This window comes from Anabas testudineus, chromosome 18 (assembly GCF_900324465.2).
Source record: "Anabas testudineus chromosome 18, fAnaTes1.2, whole genome shotgun sequence".
In the NCBI taxonomy this organism is placed as follows: Eukaryota; Metazoa; Chordata; class Actinopteri; order Anabantiformes; family Anabantidae; genus Anabas; species Anabas testudineus.
The window spans coordinates 1606976-1634439 of record NC_046627.1 but is presented as its reverse complement, the minus strand read 5'-3'; the positions used below and the strand labels follow the sequence as shown (position 1 = coordinate 1634439).

General features: G+C 43.3%; 2 protein-coding genes and 1 long non-coding RNA gene across 4 annotated transcripts in view; all 3 read right to left on the bottom strand.

Moving 5' to 3' along the window:
* The window catches only part of LOC113155740 (butyrophilin subfamily 2 member A1-like), a 121479-nt gene extending 112516 nt beyond the window's left edge, over window positions 1–8963 (bottom strand). The window contains exons 1-5 of one of the 2 annotated variants that reach the window (XM_026369391.2): window positions 8836–8963; window positions 7220–7552; window positions 6254–6586; window positions 5750–5944; window positions 5167–5288 (exon numbers count right to left, since the gene is read on the bottom strand). In XM_026369391.2, the coding sequence (XP_026225176.2) occupies window positions 5754–5944; window positions 6254–6586; window positions 7220–7409 (714 nt within the window). In that variant the 5' untranslated portion in view covers window positions 7410–7552; window positions 8836–8963 and the 3' untranslated portion in view covers window positions 5167–5288; window positions 5750–5753. Of the gene's footprint in view, window positions 1–5166; window positions 5289–5749; window positions 5945–6253; window positions 6587–7219; window positions 7553–8835 lie in introns of those variants that run through there. The other variant, XR_004463471.1, reaches the window with a different exon arrangement.
* A 1912-nt stretch (window positions 8964–10875) lies between these two features.
* Window positions 10876–22606, bottom strand: LOC113155765 (Fc receptor-like protein 5). The gene is made up of 6 exons (XM_033326708.1): window positions 22576–22606; window positions 15925–15960; window positions 11852–12115; window positions 11527–11772; window positions 11297–11452; window positions 10876–11133 (listed from the first exon to the last, which is right to left on the bottom strand). The coding sequence occupies exons 1-6, from the start codon at window positions 22604–22606 to the stop codon at window positions 11060–11062; spliced, it is 807 nt and encodes a 268-aa protein (XP_033182599.1). The 3' UTR covers window positions 10876–11059.
* A 3481-nt stretch (window positions 22607–26087) lies between these two features.
* Window positions 26088–27095, bottom strand: LOC113168422. The gene is made up of 3 exons (XR_003299426.2): window positions 27044–27095; window positions 26800–26955; window positions 26088–26660 (listed from the first exon to the last, which is right to left on the bottom strand). It is a non-coding gene; the product is annotated as an uncharacterized LOC113168422 (long non-coding RNA).
* Between the last annotated feature and the right edge of the window lie 369 nt (window positions 27096–27464).

Here is a 27464-nt window from a genome sequence, read left to right as displayed (position 1 = left end):
GAGTCATCTGTCGTTTGGTTGTGTTCCTCCTCAGTGTCCATCCAGCAGAGCTGTCGTCCTCCTCACAGCTCAGAGACACAGACTCATCTTCAAACAGCTGAGATCTGTTGGGACTCACAGTCAGATGAACTGGAGAAAGATTCATGCAGAGGTAAAAATTGTACAAATTAGTTTTGAAGCATCAACTAGTTGTTAGAGTGACATTCACATTTCCACATTACATTATATCAAGAATGAAGTCGATTTGTATTTCTGTCTTCTTTTCCTGAACTTTCTGTCAAATTTGGATTCTGAAAGTAAAAACTTCTGTTTCTAAGTTACTCACAGTCTCTCGTTCACACCAGAGAATGTAGATGAAACAAATATCAAGTATTTTATCACCTACACAGAAAAGTTGTGAACAGCTCACTAATCACTCAGCAGTATTCACGTTTCAATAGAATCGTTTTTACACTAATTGATGATGTTGTAGGTTAATTAATCTGTTCATTAATATGCAGTTGATGAAAGGTGGTTTTGGAGAAGTCTGTGTCTCCAGGAGATAAAGAACTCTGTAAAGTAAAATCAGTTTCTTGGTAAATATGGTCGTTCTTCAACACAGACTCAATCTGAACGAGTGTTAACTTCAATCACCTTCATCTATTTATCAAAAAACACTGTACAAGTGTAAGTTAAGGAGCTGCTGGGTAAAATCAGCAACTTGATGTTTAAACATCTTTACAGAATCAGTAGAGAAGTTTACTGACCTTGGTTTGTTGTGCAGCACAGCCGTGAGATCACGACTGAAGAAGGAATAAATAAATAAATAATATTATGAAAGTGGGAGATAGAAATGAATTCATGGTAAATAACTGGAAAGACACTTATCTACTGGTTATTTCAGTGTAATCATCATGAATCATCAAACACATGCAGCTCTGCACAAACAGCTGGAGACTTTTTGAAGTTGACATGAGATCAGAGAATTTCAGCACTTTCTGCCTGATCAGCAGGTTTTGTATTATTCTTAATTATTTTGATTTCTTGATGATCAGTACCTGAAGTCAGAGTGTATGAAGCATAAAGAACCAACCTGAACTAAACTTGAGTTGTATCTAGTTAACTAGCATGTTAGCAAGATAATTATCTAACTTACTGTGAATGGAAAGAAGTAGATTTCAAAATAACTAGTGTATACATCACTATGTAGTGTATACATATAGTGAATACATCAAATTTAATGTATTTTTAATTTTTGAAATTAATGCAAATCTACAATTTTACAATTTGTTTCTTTTTGTATAATTCAATGTCATGAAAACAGATAGATGGATGTGTAAATTTTAAACAACCTTCTAACATGTCACTGATCTTTAGGTCTGTGTTCATTAGACGTGTGTTTTCAAATAATTACTGAAGCTCTTTGTGTTCTTATACAGAAAGTACCAAACTATCATCCATATTACTTCAATTCTTATTCAGTTATTATTTTATTATTGCTGAAATATTATTCCTATTATTTATTACAGAGATGTTTAATGTAAAGTGCTGCCCAAAATGTTCATCTCAGTGTAACAGCAAAGTTACAGACAATTGTGCAGAACATTTAAAGCTGATCAATGATATTTTAACAGTATTGATTTTAAAAAAAGTTAGAACTTACTACGTAGGGGAAGAAAATGATCTGACCAAAGTCCTATTGTTTAAAATTCTTCTTTACTATGATCCACATTGTCAGAACATAAATTACTGAACGTCTTTCTTGTTAGTTTACATTTTAAATCCTCCATTTTTCTTTGTTTCCTTTTCTCTAAATAATGAGTAAGATGTTCTTTCCTCATTCACAGTAAATAAAATAATTTAATAACATATCTTGTACTCACAGAGCAGCCACTGAAGAGCTGTTTGGTCCATTGTTCTACTTGGTGATGTGAGATTATCAACACGTTTGGTCAGAGCAGTTAGTCCCACTTCCTTCCTCTTTTTATTTGAGTCTGTTGGTGTGAAATTTCCGTTCCAGCAGTTCACAGGAGAGAGCACATTTAGTTTTATGTTATTATCTCACAGATAAATTATCAGCACATCTTCCAAACAGAATACAGCGACAGGATTACCTTAGCATCATCTTAAGAATCATCTTATGAGATTCAGGATTCCAAAAGGTTAATTAATCACATGTGGAAATTGTTTAACATTCACATTTATCTGTGTTTTTTTGTTTTTATTATTCTGTTTTATGGTTCATTTGGTTTATAAGTTGTTGGTTTATTTGTATCTGATCAACAACACACACAAAAACTGTAAGATCATAAACAGTGTGGACGCTGCAGAGGTGAGAAACTTCACAGGAAATACTTCAGTACTGAACGTCTCAGGTTATGAGCCTGTAACACTCTTAATTCTGTTTCTGTACTTCTGAAATTCACTCCAGGTGCATTTTAAGGTTCAAAGATTTCTTTGAGTTCATTGAATTTTGCAACATACTGTGAAGTGCAGTGTATTTAGATTTAAAGTGCACAATAACCTCCTGCAGCTTGATATCAAATATCTTTATTGATGCAGTTCCTACAAATATAGCAGCATAAAGAGAGATGGTCACGTGACGACCAGAGCTCTGTAGCTTCAGTCTACACGTTGTCTGTTCTCCTTCTTAGTATTGTTGCTATAATGTAAAAACACATACTGACCCAGACATTAACACCCAGATCCACTAGTCTACCACTATCTATTTAATGACTCTTACTGTTCACGTAAAACAGGGGTCTCTAACTCTATTTACCTGGGGGCCGCAGGAAGCAGAGTCTGGGTGAGACTGGACCGCATCAGGTTTTCCTTAAATCAGTTTATTTTTATTTTTTAATACAAAATAAATAAAAACTTAAAAAATTAATAAGAAAATTAAAAATAATAATAATAACAATGAAAATGATAATAATTATTAGATATTCTATCTGCTGTATTCAGATTCAGATGTCTGTATTAACAGTTCTTTAACCTTTAACCTTGTTCAACATCCTGCTCTCAACAACCTGATTATCTCCTGAACTTTGATCCCATCACTCATCAGGTTGTATTCATGAAGCTTTTTAAGGATGAAAGTGGGTCCTAGTGATAAAATTATTTACAAATTCTTAGAATAATGATGTTTTATGATAATTTCCTTTAAGTTAAAACTAGTAAAGATGTGATTGACAAAACATCTTAGACCTTAAAAGAACTAAGGTGAAATATTGTTGGGAGTAGAGAGAAGAACTTTTAAGAAGTTTAAGAGTTTGTTAAGAAGAGAACAAAACAGTGGAAGGACAGAGATTTAATCATATTAATATTAATTTAAGTCACAGCACTGACTGGGATCCACTAAATGCTGCAGGAACCTCCATCATGGGGACGAACTAAACTCTAAACTTGTTATTAATCCCACCAACGACACCACAGTCGATATCAACCAACCAGTCCAAACACAGTCTCAACACTAACTGAACCACTTAAACCTAAAAGTGAACAGAACCATCAGTTCTCACACTCACAGCACAAATCATAAAGTCCAAGCTGCCACTTCACTCAGATCATTACAATACATTTAATGATCAACCAATCACAGCGTTTAAAACAACGTGTCATCAATAGCAACAGGGTCAAACACAGCTCCTCACTCAGATAACAGCTGTTGTCCTTAAAGTTAGTGGTGCAGTTGGTGAAGTGGTCGCCCATCAACTCAGGGCCGGTAGTTTAAGACACAGCTCCTCTTAGACACATGTCAAATGTCTCTGTACAAGAGACTGAACCCCCAAAATCCACAGACACTGAGGCTGAAGAAGCCTGAATAAAAGAAAAGGAAATAAAACTATCAGAACTAAATGTGGTTTATGTCTCTTTCTGAGTTAAACTGAAACTTCCTCAAATGAAACTGTTCTGAGAAGTAAATGGAAACTTCTCGTTCCATTAAATCTTTTATATCCACACACAGAGACACGTGATCATAAAGGTCAAAGGTCACTGAAACTAAAGACACAAGGTTTTCGTCACTGATGAATTAAAACTTTCCTTCTGAACTGTTTCAGTTCTTGTAACATGGAGACTCTTTGTCTTGTGTTTATCAGTGTAAAACAACATTTCTGCTTTATTTAAATACTTCAAACTACAGCAACACGTCAAGATGTTCTGAGGAATCAGGAAACTAAAAGTCACATACACAGAGAGATGAGAGTAAAAATACTGTGAGTATTCTCACTGACTGTTGTACTGACTCAGTGATAAAATGTTGATCAAATATTTAAGCTGCTCATTTGGAAGTAAAATCAGTTTTTATTTTAAATAACCTCCAACAGAAAGACATATTCAAGAAATAACAATAAGTTGAGATGAGAAGATGAGTAAATCCACATTAATGACAAGACAATGTTTGAACAGTGGTAAAAATACATTCAATACAGTTTATACAGTAGAACACGTGTATTCACATTAGACCAGCCAAGCTGAGTTGATTAATTAACTGATATAAAACTATAAACACTTTAATAAATTAACACTTTAATAAACCAGGATTTGTATCTTCTCCTAATGTCCATTAGTAAAGTTCCTGCTCTGACCTGAGTAGATTAGGATATCAGGTATTAATGAGGAAGTGAAACAGTGGAGGATGGAGGAGACACAGTTCAACTCAGTGTTTGTTGAATTCTCCCAGTGAACAACAACAGGACTCATATCTGATCAGTGGTTTCAACATTGAACTCTTTCTACCTGAATGGTCCCAGAGAAACACAATAAACCAGGTTTTCTTCAGTGTCCTGAATCCGTGGGACCTCTGGAGAAACTGTCTCTGCTTCAACAAACTGTCTGCAGCTCTGTGCTGTGAGTCAACGAGGAGGTTTGAGTTGGATTAGACAGAAACTGAAGACAAACTAAAAACATGTGGAACAGAGTTCAGTTTTCATTTTTACTTTACCAGTCACAGAAGCAGCAGTTTGACCACTTTACATCTCTGGATGGAGTTTGGTGAAAAAGACCAAACTGTCACTTCTGTTCTCCACATTTTAACAGAGTCCCAAATATTTGATAGACTTTATACTTTTAGTTTTCTACAAAGTCTCTGTTTTATCATTGTTGTTTAAAAGGAGCAGGAGAAGAAGATTCAGCAGCAGAGTCAGTTTGTTCAGGAGGTTGTTGGTATGAACACTTGTATGTGGATACTCTTCGTTTTTTATAGAACCAAAATCCAACAATACCAACAACAAGCAACAAAACAAGTACAAAAGGTACAACTACACCAATTAGTGTGGTGTCTCCTCTGTGTTTTCTGTTGTCGGTACCTGCAGATGAGAAGCAGCAGTGACTCAGCAGGTGTCAGGTAGGTGATGAGTGAAGAACACAACAGAACACAATCTGCACTTCACTGTTGGGAAGATGATAAGAATATTAGAATTTTTGATTGATTGTAATCATTTTTGAATAAGATGAACTCTTATGATGCTTTATACCAACAGGAAGTCACAGACTACACAGTGTTGGTGTGTGCTGGTGTTTATTTGAGTCAATCCATTTTGTGAATGTGTCTCTATTTTCTTTTCTCTTTTGACAGGAACTCATCAGGCAGATTTCAATTTCACTCATTTCATAATAAAAAATACAGGTTTTCTGTAATGTTATATTTACACCATGTGTGTAGAAGAAGACAGTGAAAACCAAATCCAGCAGACAACAGCTGTATGACTGTTGTTTACTGTCTGGTTATTTCTACATGTTGAGAAGAATAAAGATGCAGGACACTCACTGATTCAGGAGACATCAGATGAATCAGCAGGAGCTGAGTTTGTACTCTGTCCTGTTCTCTTCAGTTTTCTAAAGAACATAAAACCAACAAGAACAGTAACTGAGAGACCGACAGCCAGTCCAACGTGTCCTCTGCTGTTTCTGTCCTTGTGTCCTCCACTCTTTCCTCCATCCTTGTCTCCTCCATCCTTGTTTCCTGTAGATGAGAAGCAGCAGTGAGTCAGCAGGTGTCAGGTAGGTGATGAGTGAAGAACACAACAGAATCCATTTCCTCTTCAAACTCCTGTCAGACATTATCTACTGCACTTTGATCCCATCACTCATACCAGCTGTTTTCTACAAAGTCTCATCAACACCAACATCTGATCTGTGATGTTTCACTGTCACATCAACAACCAGGAAGCAGCTTCAACTCTGATCCACACACACACACACACACACACACACACACACACACACACACACACACACACACACACACACACACACACACACACACACACACCTGGTTCAACTGTCAGGTTGATGCTGTTGAAGACCTTCGGGTAGCTTCCTTCATATCCAACATAACACTCATATGTTCCAGTATCATTGATGGTGACGTTCTTCAGAATCACAGACACGTCTCCGTCCTTCATCTCTGGATCTTTCAGCTTCACTCGACCTCGATAAGATTCATGTTGGTACTTTTCATGTGATAAATGTTTTTCTCTCGTAAAGAAGACGTAGCCGTCCTCTGCCGTCAGATCAGCTCTCGTCCACCTCAACATTAAAACAGCTTCATCTCTGGGCCCCTGACACTGCAGAGTGACGTCCTCTCCAGGTTTTGCTGTTATTTCTTGTGATTTAAACAAACAGGAAGTAAAAGTCATAAAGTCAGTTATTTATTAAACACTTTAATTTTCAGCTAACATCTAAACAACTCTACTGACTAAACTTTGCCCACATGAAACGTGGTCCTTATCTCAGACATGACAAGTTTCTACGGAGTCCCTTAAGGGTCATGGTGTTGACATTTTAAGAGTTAACAGAGGATAAACCTGGATATAACCTGAAATTAACCTGGATAAACCTGGCTATAGCACTGCTGAGGCTGATTGAAACAGACTCAAAGGTCACTGTAGGTCTCAGATCTGAATGGTCCTGTGGATTGGGAGGACAGATGAGAAGCAGCAGTGAGTCAGCAGGTGTCAGGTAGGTGATGAGTGAAGAACACAACAGAATCCATTTCCTCTTCAAACTCCTGTCAGACATTATCTACTGCACTTTGATCCCATCACTCATACCAGCTGTTTTCTACAAAGTCTCATCAACACCAACATCTGATCTGTGATGTTTCACTCTCACATCAACAACCAGGAAGCAGCTTCAACTCTGATCCACACACACACACACACACACACACACACACACACACACACACACACACACACACACACACACACACACACACACACACACACTAACTCACCTGGTTCAACTATCAGGTTGATGATGCTGATTAGCTGAACATCTTGTCTATGTCCAACATAACACTCATATGTTCCAGTATCATTGATGTTAACGTTCTTCAGAATCACAGACACGTCTCCGTCCTTCATCTCTGGATCTTTCAGCTCCACTCGACCACGATAAGATTCATGTTGGTATTGGATGACCATGCTGCTGTCTCTGAAGTAGTAAACGTACTTCTCTGACTTCAGGTCAGGTTTACTCCACTTTATGAGTTCAATGGAAACATTTCTGGGATCCTGACACTGAAGAGTGACGTCTTCTCCAGGTTCAGCTTTAATCTCATATTGTTCTGAAGAAACAAAAGTCAGTGATAAAGTTCTTTAGGAAATATTTTCATATTCATCACTTCATTAAACATTTCTACAGTCTAATAACTTCACTACTACAGCAGCTAAACACTGAATTCACCACAGAACATGATCTGTAATAAAGAGAGATGAGGTTTAAGAAGTCTGCTGTGAATTATCATCATCATGTATAAAAAAGGACAGAAGTTAAGTATCAGAGGGGGTTGTTCATCAGTTTCAGCTGTTTGCTGTTAAACTCAACAGGTATTTCACTAACTCGGGACATTTTAACTGTTCTACTCTTGATATTCACCTGTTCTACTGAACATGACAGTCGCTGTTTGCTCTGCAGTGATCACATGTTTCTCTACACAGCTGTTCTCATTTTCTGACACTGATCATTAAACCAAAAGTGAATCTAAAGCATTTCTTAGACAAACTAAAAGATTTGCTGCTGCCTGCTGGATCTTTATTATACAACATTCACTGAATCTCACACGTCGTCTTCAACAGACCTGTGTAACATTAAACATCTACTAACAGTTCTGATCTCCCTCTTCAACATATACTTTATACTTTATACTGTAAAATGTGTTTTATTTGTATTTTAACATCAACTGTAGTAATGAGGAAGTTAAGCTGCAGCGAACAGAGACAAAGGGTCAGTTCAGTTATTGATCAGGTTTGTTGGTTAAGGCCGGATTTCATCACAGTGTTGTGACATCCATTTCTTACTAAATCCATTGTTGAAACCTGGATGTGGTTTCTGTTTGTTCACCTCAGTTTATATTGAACCGTAAACCCGACTTCCTCTCACACAACCTACCTTCAGCAGCAGCGTGGTGAAGCAAACATGGGATCAGAAAAAAGAATAAAATCCACTGTGAAGACCTCATCTTTACCTATTCTGATACTGTTACTGTTAATTTTAATGTTGTGATTTTAAATAAATGTCTCGCATCTTATAAATCTAAAAGTTTCCTTTCTTTCGATTCTTCTTCCGTGTTAAACGTCTCCACATGCGCACTAGTATTTCTGCGCACTAGTATTTCTGCGCAGGTCCTCGTTTACTCACTCTTCTTGCTCCATAAACTACGATGATACAAATATAAATGTTTGTTGTATCTTTATTAACAGATATTGAAGTTTCTAAGTGTTTAATTAGTTTGTTGTTTTTGATCAATAAGTTCTGAACTCTGAATGAAGTCTGATGCTGCTACAGAAACATACAGCTCCCACTTTAATGGAACATCTAAAGAGCATCAGTAAGAACATTAATTCTTACCTTAGACTTCATGATGAGGAGGATGGTTCCTTTAGCAAAGGAAAAAACTAAAGACTCATAATCTCCATGTTTCTAATGTAGGATATACAGACAGAAGAACGTCTGTCACTGCTGCTGAAACATTTAACAGTGTCAGTAACAAGGAAGAACAAGAAGTAAACCAGACAGCATCACTTACAGGAACCACTGGTTATGTGGTTTAAGTAAATCTGTATGCCATTGAATGTGCAGACATTGAAAAAACATCACTTCTACATTAAAATGCAAATAGGAAAAACTTTTTATCATGTTTTACTGTATTAATATAATATAAAATGCTGGTCTCACATGAAGATGAAAACAGTGAACAACACTGAAGGGAGTTCATGTAATTATTCATCACATTAAACAGTTTTAAAGATTTAAGATTTATTATCTTTCCCTTTCCTTTTTCACTCACATTCACCACAAAGAACAAAACAGTCTTCACAGCACGACACTTAATGTTCAAGATCTCTCAAGGTTTGTCTCACAGTCTGAATCCATCAACATGTAACATCAGAATGTATGAAATGTGAATTTTAATGCAGTTCAGTGTAAAATCACAGGATAACATTTGTACTTCACAGTAAATAACATCAAATCTTCATCTTTTCTGTTAAACAACAACTTTTATAATCCTCATTATTATTATCCATCACTTCTGTAATGTCCTTATCTACAAAGATGTTCTCTCTTCTCAGTTTGAGGATCTTAAATCTAAAGACTGTGAATTACCAAAGTGACTTCAAAGAACTAGAGACGACTGAGAAACTGCTGAATCACCTCAGTCTGAGAAACAAGGAAATAACTGTCTTTACCAGCAGGTGGCAGCAGTTTGTGTTCATCCTCTAAAAGAAAGAGCAGATAAAGGATCACAGATATACAAACTGTTTTTATATCACTCTCTCACCACAGACAGCTCACAGTTACTGCTAAGAGAGAATTGGTCTGAGAATAAGTGATTGACTCTGTGGTCCATTTCTCCTCTTTATATTGAGTCACTAAGCTGAACAGCCAATCAGAGTGGTCTATTTCTCTGACATGTCTGCTGCTGATTCATCAAGCTGAACCTGCTGAAATGTCTCTAATGGGAGTCTGACTAGTGGGTCTCCCCACTTCAGAAAAATGTTCTCCCATTCTTCAGTGTGATCAGTTTAGAGAAGTTTACTTACCTTTAAAATCCAAACAGGTCCTCACAAAAAAACTACAGTTTGTTTTTTGATTGTTGTAAATACTTTAAGTACTAATCTATTCTAGATCCTCAAGTTCACTTTAACCACCACAGATAAAAGTCCAACTCAACCTTTGTCTGATTCTAAACTGAAGAATAAAACCAAACCTTCAACCAGTCCTTCAGGTATTAATGGACCAGTTCAAAAAGTTCCCACTACACTGGTTTAGAATCAAAAACATTTCTAATAAATATCACTTTACAAACACACAGAGCTGAGAACAAACCTGTCCAGGGTGTACCCCACCTCTGGCCCAATGACAGCTGAGATAGGCTGCCTGCCTGATCCACACACACTAACTCACCTGGTTCAACTGTCAGGTTGATGGTGTTGATGGGGTCAGTTTCTAAAATGGATCTCTTCCTGTGGTTTGTTGAAGCAGTCTGTGTGTACACTTTATGAATATCTGTCAGTGAGTAAAAACCTCATCCATCCTATTTATATAACTCCACCTGTTGAAGTCTTTACCAAAGCCATCAGGAAACACTTTGTTATGGGAACAGAAGAGGTGAAGCACCTTTATCTTCAGACGTAAAGAGGGGTACCAACAATTTTATCCAGCTGTGTAGATGCTGATACCACAGACAGAAAGATATTATTGTATAAAGCACAACACACATAAAAGAAGTGTTTCATCAAGTGACCAGTTGAACCAGACCTAAGGTTTATTTTCAGTAAATTCAGTTTCATAAATCCAGCTTCAGTTACCAAACTGATCCTGACTCAACAACAGGACATGAGCAACATTAAACAGATGTTTTCTTCCCACGATGTCATGTTGAACAGTTTAACTTAATATCTGGAATAAACTAAACTGGTTTTGACTAGTTGACTTGTAAATGGTCACAGAACTATTTATTACATTTAAAGTCCATTAAATCTCATTTTCAGTGCAGCAGGTGAACTTCTATTTCTAAAATGAATAAACTTCAGTGTAACCATCATCTCACTAACGTAACAGTGAACTGGGATCAGAAGTGATACTCGGTGGTGACTGCTACGATGTCATCAAAGTCCTGGGTGGATGCTGATGTTGATTCATTATCTGTCAGAGGAAATAATCAGAAACTTTAGATTCAGGTTATAGACAGTAAAAAAAATCAACACGACATAAATAAAATGATAAAAACAAATATTAAGAACTACTATGATTGGCTGACTGATTGTGTTGAGTGTTTGTTAATTCAGTGACTGATTCAGAGTGTTACCTGTGGGTCTGTGTCGATATAAAGACACCATGAGGAGAGTGGAGATGAAGTACGGACAGAACACCACCAGGTGGAGGACCAGTCTGAATACAAGCTCTGGAGGAATGGAGGTAGGTGGTGGGGTGGCAGATGTGGGTGGAGCTGTGGTTTTATTTTCTGTAGAGAGAATCCACCTGTTCAGGTGAATGTGTGGATGTAATAAATGTTGAACTCAGAGTTTTCCTCCTGACCTGTGACAGAGATCCAGCTGGGTGGAGACTCTCCATGACTGCTGATGTGACACTTGTAGAGGCCTTCATCAGACTTGGTAACATGGTGGATGGTCATGTGACCTGTAGGCTCAGTCCTGATGAGGGAGCCATCTTTATAGAAATCAGCTGGGAGCTTGGAGGGAGGGCTCTTTGTTTGACAGTGCAGAGTGACATCATGTCCCTCCATCACAGGGAGGACAGGACTCTGCAGGATCACTGATCCACCTCAACACAGAGACAAACTACAGCATTTCATCCATTTCCACACGGACTCATCAACACTAACTCCACAGTCTGATCTTACCAGAGACAGTGATGTTGATGATGCTACTGGTTGATCCCTCTCTGGACTCACACCAGTAAACTCCACTGTCCAGTGGGTTGATGTAGTTGATGTTACAGGAAGAACCAGCTGTTCTTCCCCAACCGTCTCCACACTGGCTCCTGGTGTCTGTGGTTGTGTTCCTCCTCAGTGTCCATCCAGCAGAGCTGTCGTCCTCCTCACAGCTCAGAGACACTGACTCATCTTCAAACAGCTGAGATCTGTTGGGACTCACAGTCAGACGAACTGCAGAAAGATTCATGCAGAGGTAAAAATTGTACAAATTAGTTTTAAAGGACCAACTAGTTGTTAGAGTTACATTCATATTTCCACATGACATTATATCAAGTCAATTTATATTTCTGTCTTCTTTTCCTGAACCTTTTTGAGACCTACAAATTTCTGTTAAATTTGGATTCTGAAAGTAAAAACTGTTTCTAAGTTACTCACAGTCTCTTGTTCACACCAGAGAATGTAGATGAAACAAATTTCAAGTATTTTATCACCTACACAGAAAAGTTGTGAACTGCTCACTAATCACTCAGCAGTATTCATGTTTCAATAGAGTCTTACACTATTTGATGATGTTGTAGGTTAATTAATCTGTTGATTAATATGCAGTTGATGAAATGTGGTTTTGGAGAAGTCTGTGTCTCCAGGAGTTAAAGAACTCTGTAAACTCTGTAAAGATGGCGGCGCGGCAGTAGCTCGCAGCTGCCTCTCCGGAGACCAATAATGGTGCTTTTCGTGGTTTTCCGCGTTTTTAGCACGACCACACACAATAATGAACACCAACAACAGTTGTGTTCGGGTTTACGATCGCCAGACGCTGCTTCGACTCAGGTATAATGCACCGACCAAGCTGCATGATGATCTGCAGGACGACCTCCGCGACCTCGGGTTACGACCTCGGCCACGAACACCAGGCCCCCAGTCTCCGGCCTTGGCGGTGCTCGAGGAAGCGGAAACGCGGCAAACGGACGGGTGTCCGGGCTAGGCTAAGTGCTAACCCTAGCCGGCCGGCTTTACCGTCCATGTTTTTAGCTAATGTCTGCTCCCTGGACAATAAACTGGACTACATCCGACTACAGCGAACTACGCGGCGTGAGTACAGAGACTGCTGCGTCTTTGTCTTCACAGAGACGTGGCTCAGCGACAGAGTCCCGGACGCCGCCATCAAGCTACACGGCCTAACCGCGTTTCGAGCCGACAGGAACCAGCTCTGTGCGGTAAGAGTCGCGGCGGTGGTGTGTGTGTTTTTATTAACACGGACTGGTGTAAGGACTCTGTACTGGTTTCCAGCTACTGTTCACCACTTGTGGAGTTTGTGACTGTTCGGTGCAGACCTTTTTATTTACCGAGGGAATTCACCACTGTTTTCATCTTTGGAGTTTACATCCCTCCTGGCGTTAATGCCAAAGAGGCGTTGGGTGAACTACATGGAGCTATCAGCGACGTGCAGAATGCCCAACCTGACGGCCTGGTCATCATTGCTGGAGATTTCAACCATGTAAATCTCAAGTTAGTGCTCCCTAAACTCCATCAGCATGTGGACTTTGCAACGAGGGGGGAGAACGCGCTGGATCGTGTTTACACCAACATCCCCGGGCGGAGCCCCTCCCCCACCTCGGATACTCAGACCACATCTCTTTTATGCTAATTCCAGCATACAGACCACTTGTCCGACGCTCCCAACCGGTTCTGAAGCAGGTAAAGACCTGGCCAGCAGGAGCCATCTCTGCTCTTCAGGACTGCTTTGAGTGCACCGACTGGGACATGTTCAGGAAGGCTGCAACCACCGGTGATTCCGTCAACTTGGAGGAGTACACATCATCAGTGACCAGCTACATCAGCAAGTGTGTTGATGATGTGACCATCTCCAAGACCGTCACTACACGCTCCAACCAGAAACCGTGGCTGACTGCTAGGGTGCGTGCGCTGCTGAAGTCGAGGGACTCAGCCTTCAGAGCAGGAGACATGACGGCCTTAAGAACAGCAAGGGCTGAACTGTCCCGAGCCATCAGAGAGGCGAAGCGCGCGCACGCCAGGAGGATCCACGGCCACTTTGAGGACAGCGGAGACAGCCGGCGCATGTGGCAGGGCATCCAGGCGATCACTAACTACAAGACAACTCCACCCGTCTGTGATAGCGATGCCTCCCTCCCAGATGTGCTGAACGACTTCTACGCCCGATTTGAGGTACAGGTAAAGAATAACACGGTAGCTAGGAAATCCACCCCTCCCTCAAATGATCAGGTGCTCTGTCTCTCCACAGCCGACGTGAGGAAGACTCTACGCAGAATCAACCCACGGAAGGCTGCTGGTCCAGACAACGTTCCTGGCAGGGTCCTCAGGGAATGCGTGGATCAGCTCGTGGATGTCTTCACTGACATCTTTAACATCTCCCTGAGCAGCGCCGTTGTTCCTACATGCCTCAAGTCAACGACCATCGTGCCGGTGGCGAAGACGTCTACTGTCTCCTGCCTCAACGACTACCGCCCTGTTGCACTCACACCCATCATCATGAAGTGCTTCGAGAGGCTGGTCATGAGGCACATCAAGTTCCAGCTTCCACCCTCACTGGACCCTCTGCAGTTTGCATATCGTCCAAACCGTTCCACGGACGATGCCATCACCACTACTCTCCACCTGGCCCTCAGCCATCTGGACAACAAAGACACATATGTTCGAATGCTGTTCATAGACTTCAGCTCAGCATTCAACACCATCATTCCCCATCAGCTGATTGGGAAGCTGAGCCGACTGGGTCTGACCATCTCCCTCTGCAACTGGATCCTGGACTTCCTGACTGGGAGACCCCAGTCAGTCCGGATCGGGAACAGCATCTCCAGCACCACCATGCTGAGCACTGGGGCCCCACAGGGCTGTGTGCTCAGTCCACTGCTGTTCACTTTGCTGACTCATGACTGTGTAGCGATGCACAGCTCGAATCAGATCATCAAGTTCGCTGATGACACGACTGTGGTGGGTCTCATCAGCAAGAACGACGTGTCAGCATACAGAGAGGAGGTACATCAGCTCTCAGCCTCAGCCTCACTGTCCATCTGGAGGAGAACCTCACCTGGTCACTCAACACCCGCTCCATCAGCAAAAAGGCCCAGCAGCGTCTCTACTTCCTGAGGAAGCTGAGGAAAGCCCATCTGCCGCCCCCCATCTTGACTACATTTTACAGGGGAACCATTGAGAGCATCCTGAGCGGCTGCATCACTGCCTGGTTTGGGAACTGCACCGTTTCGGATCACAAGACCCTACAATGGATAGTGAGGACAGCTGAAAAGATCATTGGAGTCTCTCTCCCCTCCATCACGGACATTTACACCACACGCTGCATCCGCAAGGCTACCTGCATTGTGGACGACCCCACCCACCCCTCACACCCAATCTTCACACTTCTGCCATCAGGGAAGAGGTTCCGGAGCATTCGGGCCCTCACAACCAGTTGAACAGTTTCTTCCCTCAAGCATCAGGCTCCTCAAAACACACACAACAAACTGAACTGAGCACACACACTTGCTAGATTTGACATGTTTCCATCTTTCAGTTGTAAATTGTATTCATTTCCGCTACTGGTCGCTGCTGTTTTGTGTTTTGTTCTGTTTTTGTCTTCTGACGTCTGTCTGCACTTTTTCTTTGTGTTCTTGCACTGTTTGCACTAGGTTGCACAGGATGCACTTTATGTGTTTTGCTAGGACAACTTAACAGTCCTCAGCCCCATGTTTGTCTTGTTGCCGTTTTATGTAGCACCATGGTTCTGGAGAAACGTTGTCTCATTTCACTATGTACTGCTTCAGCTATATGTGTTTGGAATGACAATAAAGCTTCTTGACTTGACTTGACTTGACTAAAGTAAAATCAGTTGCTTGGTAAATATGGTCGTTCTTCAACACAGACTCAATCTGAACGAGTGTTAGCTTCAATCACCTTCATCTATTTATCAAAAAACACTGTACAAGTGTAAGTTAAGGAGCTGCTGAGTAAAATCAGCAACTTGATGTTTAAACATCTTTACAGAATCAGTAGAGAAGTTTACTGACCTTGGTTTGTTGTGCAGCACAGCAGTGAGATCACGACTGAAGAAGAAATAAATAAATAATTAATAATATGAGAGTTGGAGATAGAAATGAATTCATGGTAAATAACTGGAAACACACTTTTCTACTGGTTATTTCAGTGTAATCATCATGAATCAGAGTCAAACACAGCTCTGCACAAACAGCTGGAGACTTTTTGAAGTTGACCTGAGATCAGAGAATTTCAGCACTTTCTGCCTGATCAGCAGGTTTTGTATTATTCTTAATTATTTTGATTTCTTAACGATGATCAGTACCTGAAGTCAGAGTGTTTGAAGCATAAAGAACCAACCCGAGCAGTAACTATCTGTTACATTTCCCTCCTCCGACCAGCTGAGGCAGTGTCCCAGGAACTCTCTGTATTTTAGTTTTTTCCTGTTTGTGTATGACTTCACTTCTGGGGACATGTCTCGGCTGGTTCTAGTGGCAGCAGGTGTGTGTTTTTTAGCAGGTGTGTTGTGTTTGTCATTACTGTGTCTTGTATTTACGTTGGTGTCTGTCGGTCATTTCCTAGTGTGTCAACTGTCATCTTGTTTGTATTCTCATCCCTCCATTCACCTTTTCCCCGACCTCTGGCTTTTCATCCAGGGTTTGTGAGTTTGAGTACTACCAGTTTGTTTGTCAGTGTAGCTTTGCTTAGTCTGTTTGTTCCAGCAGAACCAGACTGATGCACATGTTTCGGCCCTCGCCTCTGTTAGTGTGGTTGCGGACCAGGCTTGTTCCTGGCTAATTCTCCCTCTGCTGAGTGCAAATTGGCACCTCCCGATTTTTTCGGGGACGCTACCAAGTGTCGCTCGTTTTTGGCTGGGCTTAGGATTTTCTTTGAGCTCCAGCCAAATTCATTTGCCACTGAGCGGTGCAAGTTAGCGTACACACTTTCTTTCCTCTGCAGAATGGCACATGAGTGTGGAATGGCTGAATGGGAGAAACAGGATGAGTGCTGTTCCTCTTTTGATAAGTTGGCAGAGGAACTGACCTCAATATTTAATCCTTCTGCCCATCGCCGAGTGGTTGCAGCATGGCTGACGGAGCGGTGGCTAGACCAACGCACTTGTGGGTGTGCTCCTTCATCCACCTCCTCAACTGGACTGGGGCCCTCGACCACTGAAGACCCGCTTCTTCGAGGCGACAGACGTTAGGCTGCTCCTCCTTCCCCTCTTCCAACGGATCCAGGAGAACTGATGCAGCTGGGACATATCGTCTGCCAGCGGCTGAGAGGCAGCGTCGCCTGTTGGGGGGTCTTTGTCTCTATTGTGGGGAGGCTGGACACCGTGCTCATCAGTGCCCGTTAAACTCCAGCGGATTTGCGTGGATCTGCGCAATGCCTACCACTTGGTTCGGATTAGGGAAGGAGACGAGTGGAAGACGGCATTCAACACCCCAACGGCCACTACGAGGATCTAGTAATGCCTTTTGGTCTTACCAATGCCCCCGCAGTTTTCCAGGCCCTGGTGAATGGCGTCCTCCGGGACATGATCAACCATTTGCCTTGACGATATTCTAATCTATTCCAGCACCCTCGATCAACATGTCCAGAACGTCCGTGCTGTTCTTCTGCGTCTGCTAGAGAATCAGCTTTTTGTAAAAGCAGAGAAGTGTGAATTCCATGTACAGAAAACAACCTTCCTGGGTTTTGTCCTGGAAACAGGGAAGTTGTCTGTGGACCCCACCAAGGTTTCAGCAGTCCGTGATTGGCCTACTCCTAAAGACCGTAAGCAGCTACAGAGGTTTCTAGGGTTCACCAACTTCTACCGTCGGTTCATTCAGGGTTACAGCAAAGTGGCTGCCCCTCTCCACTTACTCACCTCCTCCAAGATGAAGTTTGTTTGGTCCACGGCTGCTGAGGAAGCCTTTGTTCATTTGAAGGATTTGTTCACCTCTGCTCCCATACTCAACCTCCCTGATCCCAAGAGACAATTCATCATGGAAGTGGACGCCTCCAGTACTGGGGTCGGGGCGGTCCTTTCTCAGAGGGCTGCTGTTGACAACAAGGTACACCGTGTGTATTCTTCTCTCGCCACCTGTCTGATGCAGAAAGGGACTATGATGTTGGCAACCGTGAGCTGCTCGCTGTCAAGCTAGCCTTGGAGGAGCGGAGACATGGTTGGAGGGAGCTGACCAGCCTTTTTTTTGTCTGTACTGACCATCGAAACCTAGAATATATTAAGACCGCCAGGAGAGCCTGCCAGTCTCAATGGGCGTTGTTTTTGGCCGGGTTTAACTTTGTCCTCTCTTTCAGGCCTGGCTCTCAAAATGGTAAACCGGATGCTCTGTCTCGCCAGTTCGAAGAGGGGACCTCTGATTCCGAGCAGGACACTGTCGACCATCACATTGTTAACCCAGTCAACGTCCGGTCTCTCCGCTGGGACCTAGAAGAGAGGGTAAGAAAGGCTCCTCATGTCACTCCTGTTCCCCGTGGTTTCACCGTGGGTCGTCTGTTTGTCCCCACTCCTCTTCGTCAGCAGGTGCTTAGGTGGGGACATGACTCAAAGCTGGCCTGTCATCCGGGTGTTTTTCGCACGGCAGCGCTGATCGCCCAACTATTCTGGTGGCCATCGCTGAGGGAGGACGTCAAGTGATACCTGGCCGCCTGTCGGGTCTGCGCCTGCAGTAAGACTTTGGTTTTGTTAAGGGCCCTTCCTGTTTCGTTGCGACCCTGGTCGCACAATTCCTTTGACTTTGTGACTAGTTTACCGCCTTTCACTGCAATTATAACTGGTGGACCGGTTTTCCAAGCTGGTCCATATTGCTCCTCTGTCCAAGCTGCCGTCCACCAAAGACACTGCAATGCTTCTGGTGGACCATGTGTTCAGATTGCACACAGTCTTCCGGAGGATATCTTGTTGGATCGGGGCCCGCAGTTCACAGTGCCAGCTTGGGCACTTGGTGCCACAGTCATCTTGTCTTCAGGTTTTCACCCACAGACTAATGGCCAAATGGAACGGATTAACCAGGATGTGGAAACGCTGCTGCGATGCATGGCTTCTACTAACCCTTCCAGCTCTCTTGGATCGAGTACGCCCACAACTCTCTCCCGTCCTTTGCCTTGGGCTGTTCGCTGTTCAAAGCTGCATATGGCTACCAGCCTCCTCTTTTCTTTGAACAGTCTGCCAGAGCTTCTGTGTCGTCTGTTGGGGCCCTCATCCGGCGATGCCATTCCACCTGGGACCGGGTTCACCGGCACCTCCTCCGAAGGCAGGGCAGGTCTTCTCGGCAGGCCAACAAATACAGGAGGCCAGCTCCTGCTTACAAGGTGGGAGATGAGGTGTGGCTTTCCGCCAAGGACTTGCCTCTTAAGGTTCAACCGTTCAAGATTGTTTATCCTGCTGCTGTTCAGCTGGCCCTTCCTGCCAGGATGAAAGTGCACCCTGTGTTTCATGTGTCCAGGCTGCAGCCGCTTTGTGTTGAGTGTTCTTATACAGGAAGTACCAAACTATCATACATATCACTTTATCAATGTTATTATTTTATTAGTGCTGAAATATTATGGTTATTACCTAGTAATAGTTTAATGTACCCCTCCCCAAACTGCCACCTTACTGTGGTGGAGGGGTTTGCATGTCCGAATGACCCTAGGAGCTATGTTGTCGGGGGCTTAAGCCCCTGGTAGGGTCTCCCAAGGCAAAAAGGTCCTAGGCGACGGGCCAGACTAAGCAAGTCATAAACCCCTTATGATGAATAAAATATCAAGGTTAGTTAAGTCGCCCGGATTAGCGTCACCGGGGCCCCACCCTGGAGCCAGGCCTGGCGTTGGGGCACGTAGGCGAGCGCTTGGTGGCCGGGATCTTTCCCACGGGACCCACGGGAGCGACGTGGGACTGACTTCCTGTAGGCCCACCACCCGTAGGAAGGAGCATATTGGGCCGGTGCAGTGTGGATTGGGTGGCAGCCTTGTGGAGGTGCCTCGACAACCCAATCCCTGGACAAGGAATCTGGCAATTGGAACATGGAATGTCACCTCACTGGGTGGAAAGGAGCCTGAACTTGTGTTGGAGGTTGAGCAGTACCGGCTAGAGATAGTTGGGCTCACTTCCACACACAGTCTGGGCTCTGGAACACAACTCCTTGAGAGAGGTTGGACTCTCTTCTAGTCTGGAGTTGCCCATGGTGAGAGGCGGCGGGCAGGGGTGGGCTTGCTTATAGCCCCCCAGCTCAGCTGCCATGTGTTGGAGTTCTACCCGGTGGACGAGAGAGTTGTTTCCCTGCGCCTCCAGGTAGGGGATAGGTCTCTCACTGTTGTTTGTGCCTACGGGCCAAATAGCAGTGTAGAGTACCCGGCTTTCATTGGGTCTCTGGAAGGGGTACTGGAAGGTGCTCCGCCTGGGGACTCTATCGTCCTACTAGGGGATTTCAACGCCCACGTGGGCAATGACAGTGATACCTGGAGGGGCGTGATTGGGAGGAACGGCCTCCCGGATCTGAACCTGAGTGGTGTTTTGTTATTGGACTTCTGTGCTAGTCACAGTTTGTCCATAACGAACACCATGTTCAAGCATAAGAGTGTCCATTGGTGCATGTGGCACCAGAACACCCTAGTTCGCAGGTCTATGATCGACTTTGTGGTTGTGTCATCTGACCTCCGACCATATGTCTTGGACACTCGGGTGAAGAGAGGGGCTGAGCTGTCAACTGATCACCACCTGGTGGTAAGTTGGATCCGGTGGCGGAGGAGGAAGCTGGATAGACTTGGCAGACCCAAAAGTATTGTGAGGGTCTGTTGGGAACGTCTGGTGGAACCCTCTGTCAGAGAGGTCTTCAACTCCCACCTCCGGGAGAGCTACAATCAGGTCCCGAGGGAGCCTGGAGACAAGGCAAAAACCTAGTAGTAGGGCCTGGGAGAAGTTCGACGAGGCCATGGAGTAGGACTATCGGTCTGCCTCAAGGAAATTCTGGCAAACCGTCCGGCGCCTCAGAAGGGGAAAGCAGTTTCCTGCCAACACTGTTTACAGTGGAGGTGGGGAGCTGCTGACTTCGACTGGGGACATTGTAGGACGGTGGAAGGAATACTTTGAGGATCTCCTCAACCCCGTCGATACGCCTTCTGTTGAGGAAGCAGAGGCTGGGGACTCACTGAAGTAGTCAGTTTTCGTCCTGGCCGTGGAACACCGGACCAGCTCCATACTCCATACCAAGACCATACGCCAGGGTGCTCGAGGGTTCATGGGAGTTCGCCCATCCAGTCTACATGTGTTTTGTGGACTTGGAGAAGGCATTTGACCGTGTCCCTCATTGCATCCTGTGGGAGGTACTTCGGGAATACGGGATTCGGGGCCCTTTGTTAAGGGCCGTTCGGTCCGGAGTAGGAGCTTGGTTCGCATTGCCGGCAGTAAGTCAGACTTGTTCCCGGTGCACGTTGGACTCCGACAGGGCTGCCCTTTGTCACCGATCCTGTTCATTACTTTTATGGACAGGATTTCTAGGCGCAGCCAGGGGTCGGAGGGAATCCGGTTTGGGGACCACAGGATCTCATCTCTGCTTTTTTACAGATGATGTTGTCCTGTTGGCCTCATCAGACCGGGACCTCCAACAGGTACTGGGGCGGTTTGCAGCCAAGTGCGAAAGGGCTGGGATGAGAATCAGCACCTCCAAGTCCGAGGCCATGGTTCTCAACAGGAAAAAGGTGGCTTGCACCCTCCAGGTTAGGGGGGAGATCCTCCCTCAAGTGGAGGAGTTTAAGTATCTTGGGGTCTTGTTCACGAGTGAGGGAAATAGGGAGCATGAGATTGACAGACGGATTGGTGCATCGGCAGCAGTAATGCGGTCGGTGTACCGGTCCGTCGTGGTGAAAAAGGAGCTGAGCCGAAAGGCAAAGCTCTCGATTTACCGGTCAGTCTACGTTCCTACCCTCATCTATGGTCATGAGCTTTGGGTCATGACCGAAAGGACAAGGTCCCAGATACAAGCAGCCGAAATGAGTTTCCTCCGTAGAGTGGCTGGGCGCACCCTTAGTGATAGGGTGAAGAGCTCAGTCACCCGGGAGGAGCTCGGAGTAGAGCCGCTGCTCCTCTGCATCGAGAGGGGCCAGTTGAGGTGGCTTGGGCATCTGTTCCGGATGCCTCCGGGAGGTTTTCCGGACATGTCCCACTGGGACCCCCGGTGGGACATGTCCCCGGGGAAGACCCAGGACACGTTGGACAGACTATGTCTCTCGGCTGGCCTGGGAATGCCTCAGTGTTCCCCCGGAAGAGCTGGAGGAGGTGTCTAGGGAGAGGGAAGTCTGGGCATCTCTGCTTAAGCTGCTCACCACGCGACCCGGCCCCGGATAAGCGGTAGAAAATGGATGGATGGATAGTTTAATGTAAAGTGTTGCTCAAAATGTTCATATCAGTGTAACAGCAAAGACGTGCAGAACATTTAAAGCTGATCAATGAAATTTTAATAGTATTGATTAAAAAAAAGTTAAAATTTACTGAGTAGGGAAAAAATGATCTGACCATGATCTGGCTTCTTTACCGTGATCCACTTGTCAGAACATAAATTACTGAACGTCTTTCTTGTTAATTTACATTTTAAATCCTCCATTTTTCTTTGTTTCCTTTTCTCTAAATAATAAGTAAGATGTTCTCTCCTCATTCACAGTAAATAAAATCATTTAATAACATATCTTGTACTCACAGAGCAGCCACTGAAGAGCTGTTTGGTCCATTGTGCTACTTGGTGATGTGAGATCATCAACACATGTTCTTGCACTTCCTTCCTCTTTGTATTTGAGTATGTTGTGATAGTATGTGATACTTCCGTTCCAGCAATTGACAGGAGAGAGCACATTTAGTTTTATGTTATTATCTCACAGATAAACCATCAGCCCCTCTGCCAATATGTTGTTAGAGGCCTGGTATAAACAAGACAGGATTACCTTAGCATCATCTTAAGAACCATCTTATGAGATTCAGGATTCCAAAAAGTTCATTAATCACATTTGGAAATTGTTTAACATTCACATTTATCTGGGTTTGTTTGTTTTTATTATTCTGTTTTATGGTTCATTTGGTTTATAAGTTGTTGGCTTGTTTGTATCTGACCAACAACACAAATTGGTGTGAAATTCTGTGTATTTAGATGTAAAGTGCAAAATAACCTCCTGCAGCTTGAAATCAAATATCTTTATTGATGCATTTCCTACAAATATAGCAGCATAAAGAGAGATGGTCACGTGACGACCAGAGCTTTGTAGCTTCAGTCTACATGTTGTCTGTTCTCCTTCTTAGTATTGTTGCTATAATGTAAAAACACATACTGACCCAGACAATAACACCCAGATCCACTAATCTACCACTATTTATTTATTGACTCACATAAAAGAACAAAGTTGATTATGGAGTAAATTAAATGAATGATTCTAACCTGAACCTTAATCTAAGTCTGTTTGAGAACCAGACAATCCCAGAAGAGTAAACTGGTTCTTCTAACATATACCAGTACACATGCACACACTTACACTGACTGAAGCCTAATTCCCAGTAAGCCTGTTAAACTCAGCAGCTTGAATGTGTGTCTGTGTGTTATTAGTGTTAAACTGCTGACTCAGGAGGATCAGAGGAAAACCAGCACCACTAATCTGCCCCTCCACACCTTTCACTGTCTCTTCCTCTCTCACAGTTACTTTCTTTCTGCTCCTGTCACCTGTGTTTTTTCTCCAGGTCATTAATCCTTCCTTATTTCCTTCCTTATTTCCTTCCTACCATTCTTCTTCTGTTCCCTCTTCTTCTTCTGTGTGGTCTCTACTCTGTCCTCTGTCTTCTCTGTGAGTTTCCATCATATTTATTATGTTTGATCCTGTTTCTCATCACTTGCTCATCTTAACTTAAAGTCTAAAGACATAAATTGATTATGAATATTATTATGCATTATTAAGTGTGCAGTCATTTCCTTCATTCACCTCTGAGTGCAGGTTTATGTGAGACATACGTATCATCCGTCCTCCTCTAATCCCTCTATCCCTGTCAGGGTGACAGAGGAGACGTCCTGCTGGGTCTTCCCTTCCTTTTTTCTCGTTTTATCTCTGGAAACTTAACATTAAAAGGATTTAAAGAGGTCAGAAATATCAGTCTGTGTGTGGGGGTGTTACTCGTCTGTTTCCATGGCAATGAGATTGATGCACAGCTGGCGGATACCAGCCTAGTAACCGAGGGCAACAGGTTATCACCTGACAGATGAGTAAAGAGATAATGGAGAAGTTTCTGGTAGATTTGTTAATATAGTCAAAACTTTATGTGCTCAGAGCTGCAGAACAAAAGAACCACAGGCCTAACGACCCAGTTGTCTGGTCATATTGATGTGTCCAAGACACTTTGGTCGTACACCTGAAATGAAAGCAGTGTTTTTACACTATGATTTGTCCCTGTGATGCTGTTATAATCAACATTACTTTGTTCATCTTGTATTTCTACAGTGTTGAAGTTACATTAGAGTTCGAGGAGCAGCAACAGCCTCGATTCTCAGTTGTTCTGGAAAATACTATTAAAGCAAAACTGTGTTTATTGTTGTTAAATGTTTCCTTTAGTGGTTCCAACTAAAAATAATAAACCTCTTGGGTAGATGACACCAGATTAGTCTGTGATGAAGTCAAGAACAGATTAAACTGGAGTTGTTGTAGTTTCATGTTTCCATCTTTCTGCCAACAGCACCTCCATGGATAAAGTAGCTCCATTAGCCCCTCCCTCCACGTCCAGGTTAACACCACCCACCATCGTTCTACAAGACATGGAGGAGGAGCCAGGTTCAGTCAGGGAGGGGGACAGGTGAGACCACACTGTATGGTAGACCAGGAGCTGCTGTGGTTGACAGTTCTGCTTCTAAGTTGATTAATAAGAATTTAATTTTTATTCTTTGTCTCAGAGCTGCACAAAGAGCAGGACCAGGAGTTTTGTTCAATGTCAACAACAGCAACAACAACGAGGAGGAGTAAGACCCACACATTCAAAAGATACAGTTTAATCTAAGTGTTTATGGACACAGCTGATCTCTCTGATCTGTTTCATGCTGCAGGGACGAGAAAAAGAAAAAGAAGAAAGAGAAGAAAGAGAGAAAAGAGAAGAAGGAGTAAGTTTTATCTTTAGGATTCTTCTACGATCCAATAAAAGCAGTAATACAACAATTACTGCCACAAACATCCATGTTTCATTGTGCAGCCGTCGCCCAACACACTAAAAACTAATCAACCAATGTGCTATATGTTCTTTTACTGTGACCTTTTAATTAGTTATAACTCTCATAGACATTTTAAAAAAATTAGCTCCTCCTATTTTATTTAATTTTAAACTATTTTTATTTTCTTCTCATCTAGGAAGGAGAAGAAGGAGAAGAGAGAGAGGAAACAGAAGGAGAAAGAGGAGAAAGAGAAAGAGAAGAAAGCCAAAGAGGAGGCGTAGGTTTGATTTACTGAACCAAATACAGATATTTATAACTCAGAGCGACTGTACATCGACTAATGAACCACAATGAGTAGAATCATTAATAGAGACAATAAAAAGTATGTTTTAATATTTATTTTCTTTGTGTCCAGTCCAAAGGAGATCACAGTGATCGATCCAGCAGGTAACACCTACTACTACTGGCTGTTTGTTATCACCGTACCTGTGATGTACAACTGGACCCTGATCATAGCCAAGTACCAAACACATGCTCTTCTTTCCAGTAACTCTTGTTCTTTTGATAATTTCTTATCTTCTGTATGTCTTCCTGTGTTTCAGGGCGTGTTTCGAAGAGCTTCAGACCGACTATTTGGTCCTCTGGTTCATCGTGGACTTGATCTGTGATCTCATCTACCTCGCTGACATGTTTTTCAGAACCAGGACCGGTCCGACCACACACTTCCAAACACACACACACACATCAAATGATTAATTCATGCAAATTCCAATGATATATGAACTTATCATCATTCAGTTTAAAGTGTTTCTACACAGCTGAATTGAACATTTCCCCCTCCCTGCCTAAATAGGCCTGTGTGTTGTGTGACTGTGTGTAGGCTACGTGGAGCAGGGATCTGCTAGTGAAGGACGAGTTGAAGCTGCGTGAACGCTACATGAAAAGCTTCCAGTTCACAAAGCAGAGAATGGTGCAGACTATTTACACAATACACAGTTCACTATGTCACCTGAAGTTATTGCAGTTTGGGATTGGACAGTTCAGCCCAGACACAGCTTTGGGGGAAGAAGCTGACTCTGTGTCTGGTGGTTCTGGTGGCTATATCTTCCTAAAGTCCACTGTCATCTCCACAGTCTTGAGCATGTTGAGCTCCAGCTGGTTCTGACTACACCATTGGACCAGCTGCTCCACCTCCTGCCTGTATGCAGACTCATCACCGTCCTGGATCAGTCCAACAACGGTCATGTCATCTGCATACTTCTGGAGTTTCGCAGACGGGTCCCCTGAGGTGCAGTCATTAGTGTACAGGGAGAAGAGCAGTGGGGAGAGGACACACCCCTGTGGTGCGCCGGTGCTGATGGTGCAGGTGCCAGATGTGATGCTGCCTCCTGTCAGTCAGGAAGCTCCTGATCCACTGACACGTGGGAGCAGGTACGGTGAGCTGGGTCGGTTTATGGATGTGATCGTGTTAAAGGCTGAACTGAAGTCCACGAACTGGATCCTGACATACGTGCCAGAGAGATCCAGGTGCTGCAGGATGTAGTGGAGTCCTAGATTTACTGCATCATCAGCTGACCTGTTTTTATAACTTCACCTGGACGACTGAGAACCTTCACCGACACAAAGGAAATAGAAACACGTTACCATGACAACAAAGGTAAATGTAAATAATTAGATAAAAAACAGATTCATTAGATTATTTTCAATTAATTAATTAATTTAAGTAAAATCTAGAAGAATGTGTCTCACCTTTAGATTTTCTCTGTGTCACCAGTGAAACCAGCAACACCAGTAGTTTGAAACCACAGACAGACAGAGCAGACACCAACACAGACAGAGGAGGAGATGAAGGTGGAGGAGGAGAAGATGTGGTAAAAGAAGGTGGAGATGTGTTGGAAGTCTTTTCTAGAAAATAAGGAAAAATAATTATTGTCACATTTTGACTCATCACAACTGAATTTATTAATAAAGAAATTTAACTGATTTATTTTACCCTCCTTCACTGTGACAGAGATCCAGCTGGGTGGAGACTCTCCATGACTGCTGATGTGACACTTGTAGAGGCCTTCATCAGACTTGGTAACATGGTGGATGGTCATGTGACCTGTAGGCTCAGTCCTGATGAGGGAGCCATCTTTATAGAAATCAGCTGGGAGCTTGGAGGGAGGGCTCTTTGTTTGACAGTGCAGAGTGACATCATGTCCCTCCATCACAGGGAGGACAGGACTCTGCAGGATCACTGATCCACCTCAACACAGAGACAAACTACAGCATTTCATCCATTTCCACACAGACTCATCAACACTAACTCCACAGTCTGATCTTACCAGAGACAGTGATGTTGATGATGCTACTGGTTGATCCCTCTCTGGACTCACACCAGTAAACTCCACTGTCCCATGTGAAGATGTAGT

Bases quoted from the DNA above. Each gene is read 5' to 3' on its own strand.
- LOC113155765 (XM_033326708.1), bottom strand. From the start codon at position 22,606: ATGGACCAAACAGCTCTTCAGTGGCTGCTCT. The intron at 15,961-22,575 runs GTGAGTACAAGA...TTTCTTCTTCAG, and splicing joins AGCTCTTCAGTGGCTGCTCT to TCGTGATCTCACTGCTGTGC. The intron at 12,116-15,924 runs GTCAGTAAACTT...ATCTTTCTGCAG, and splicing joins GTGCTGCACAACAAACCAAG to TTCGTCTGACTGTGAGTCCC.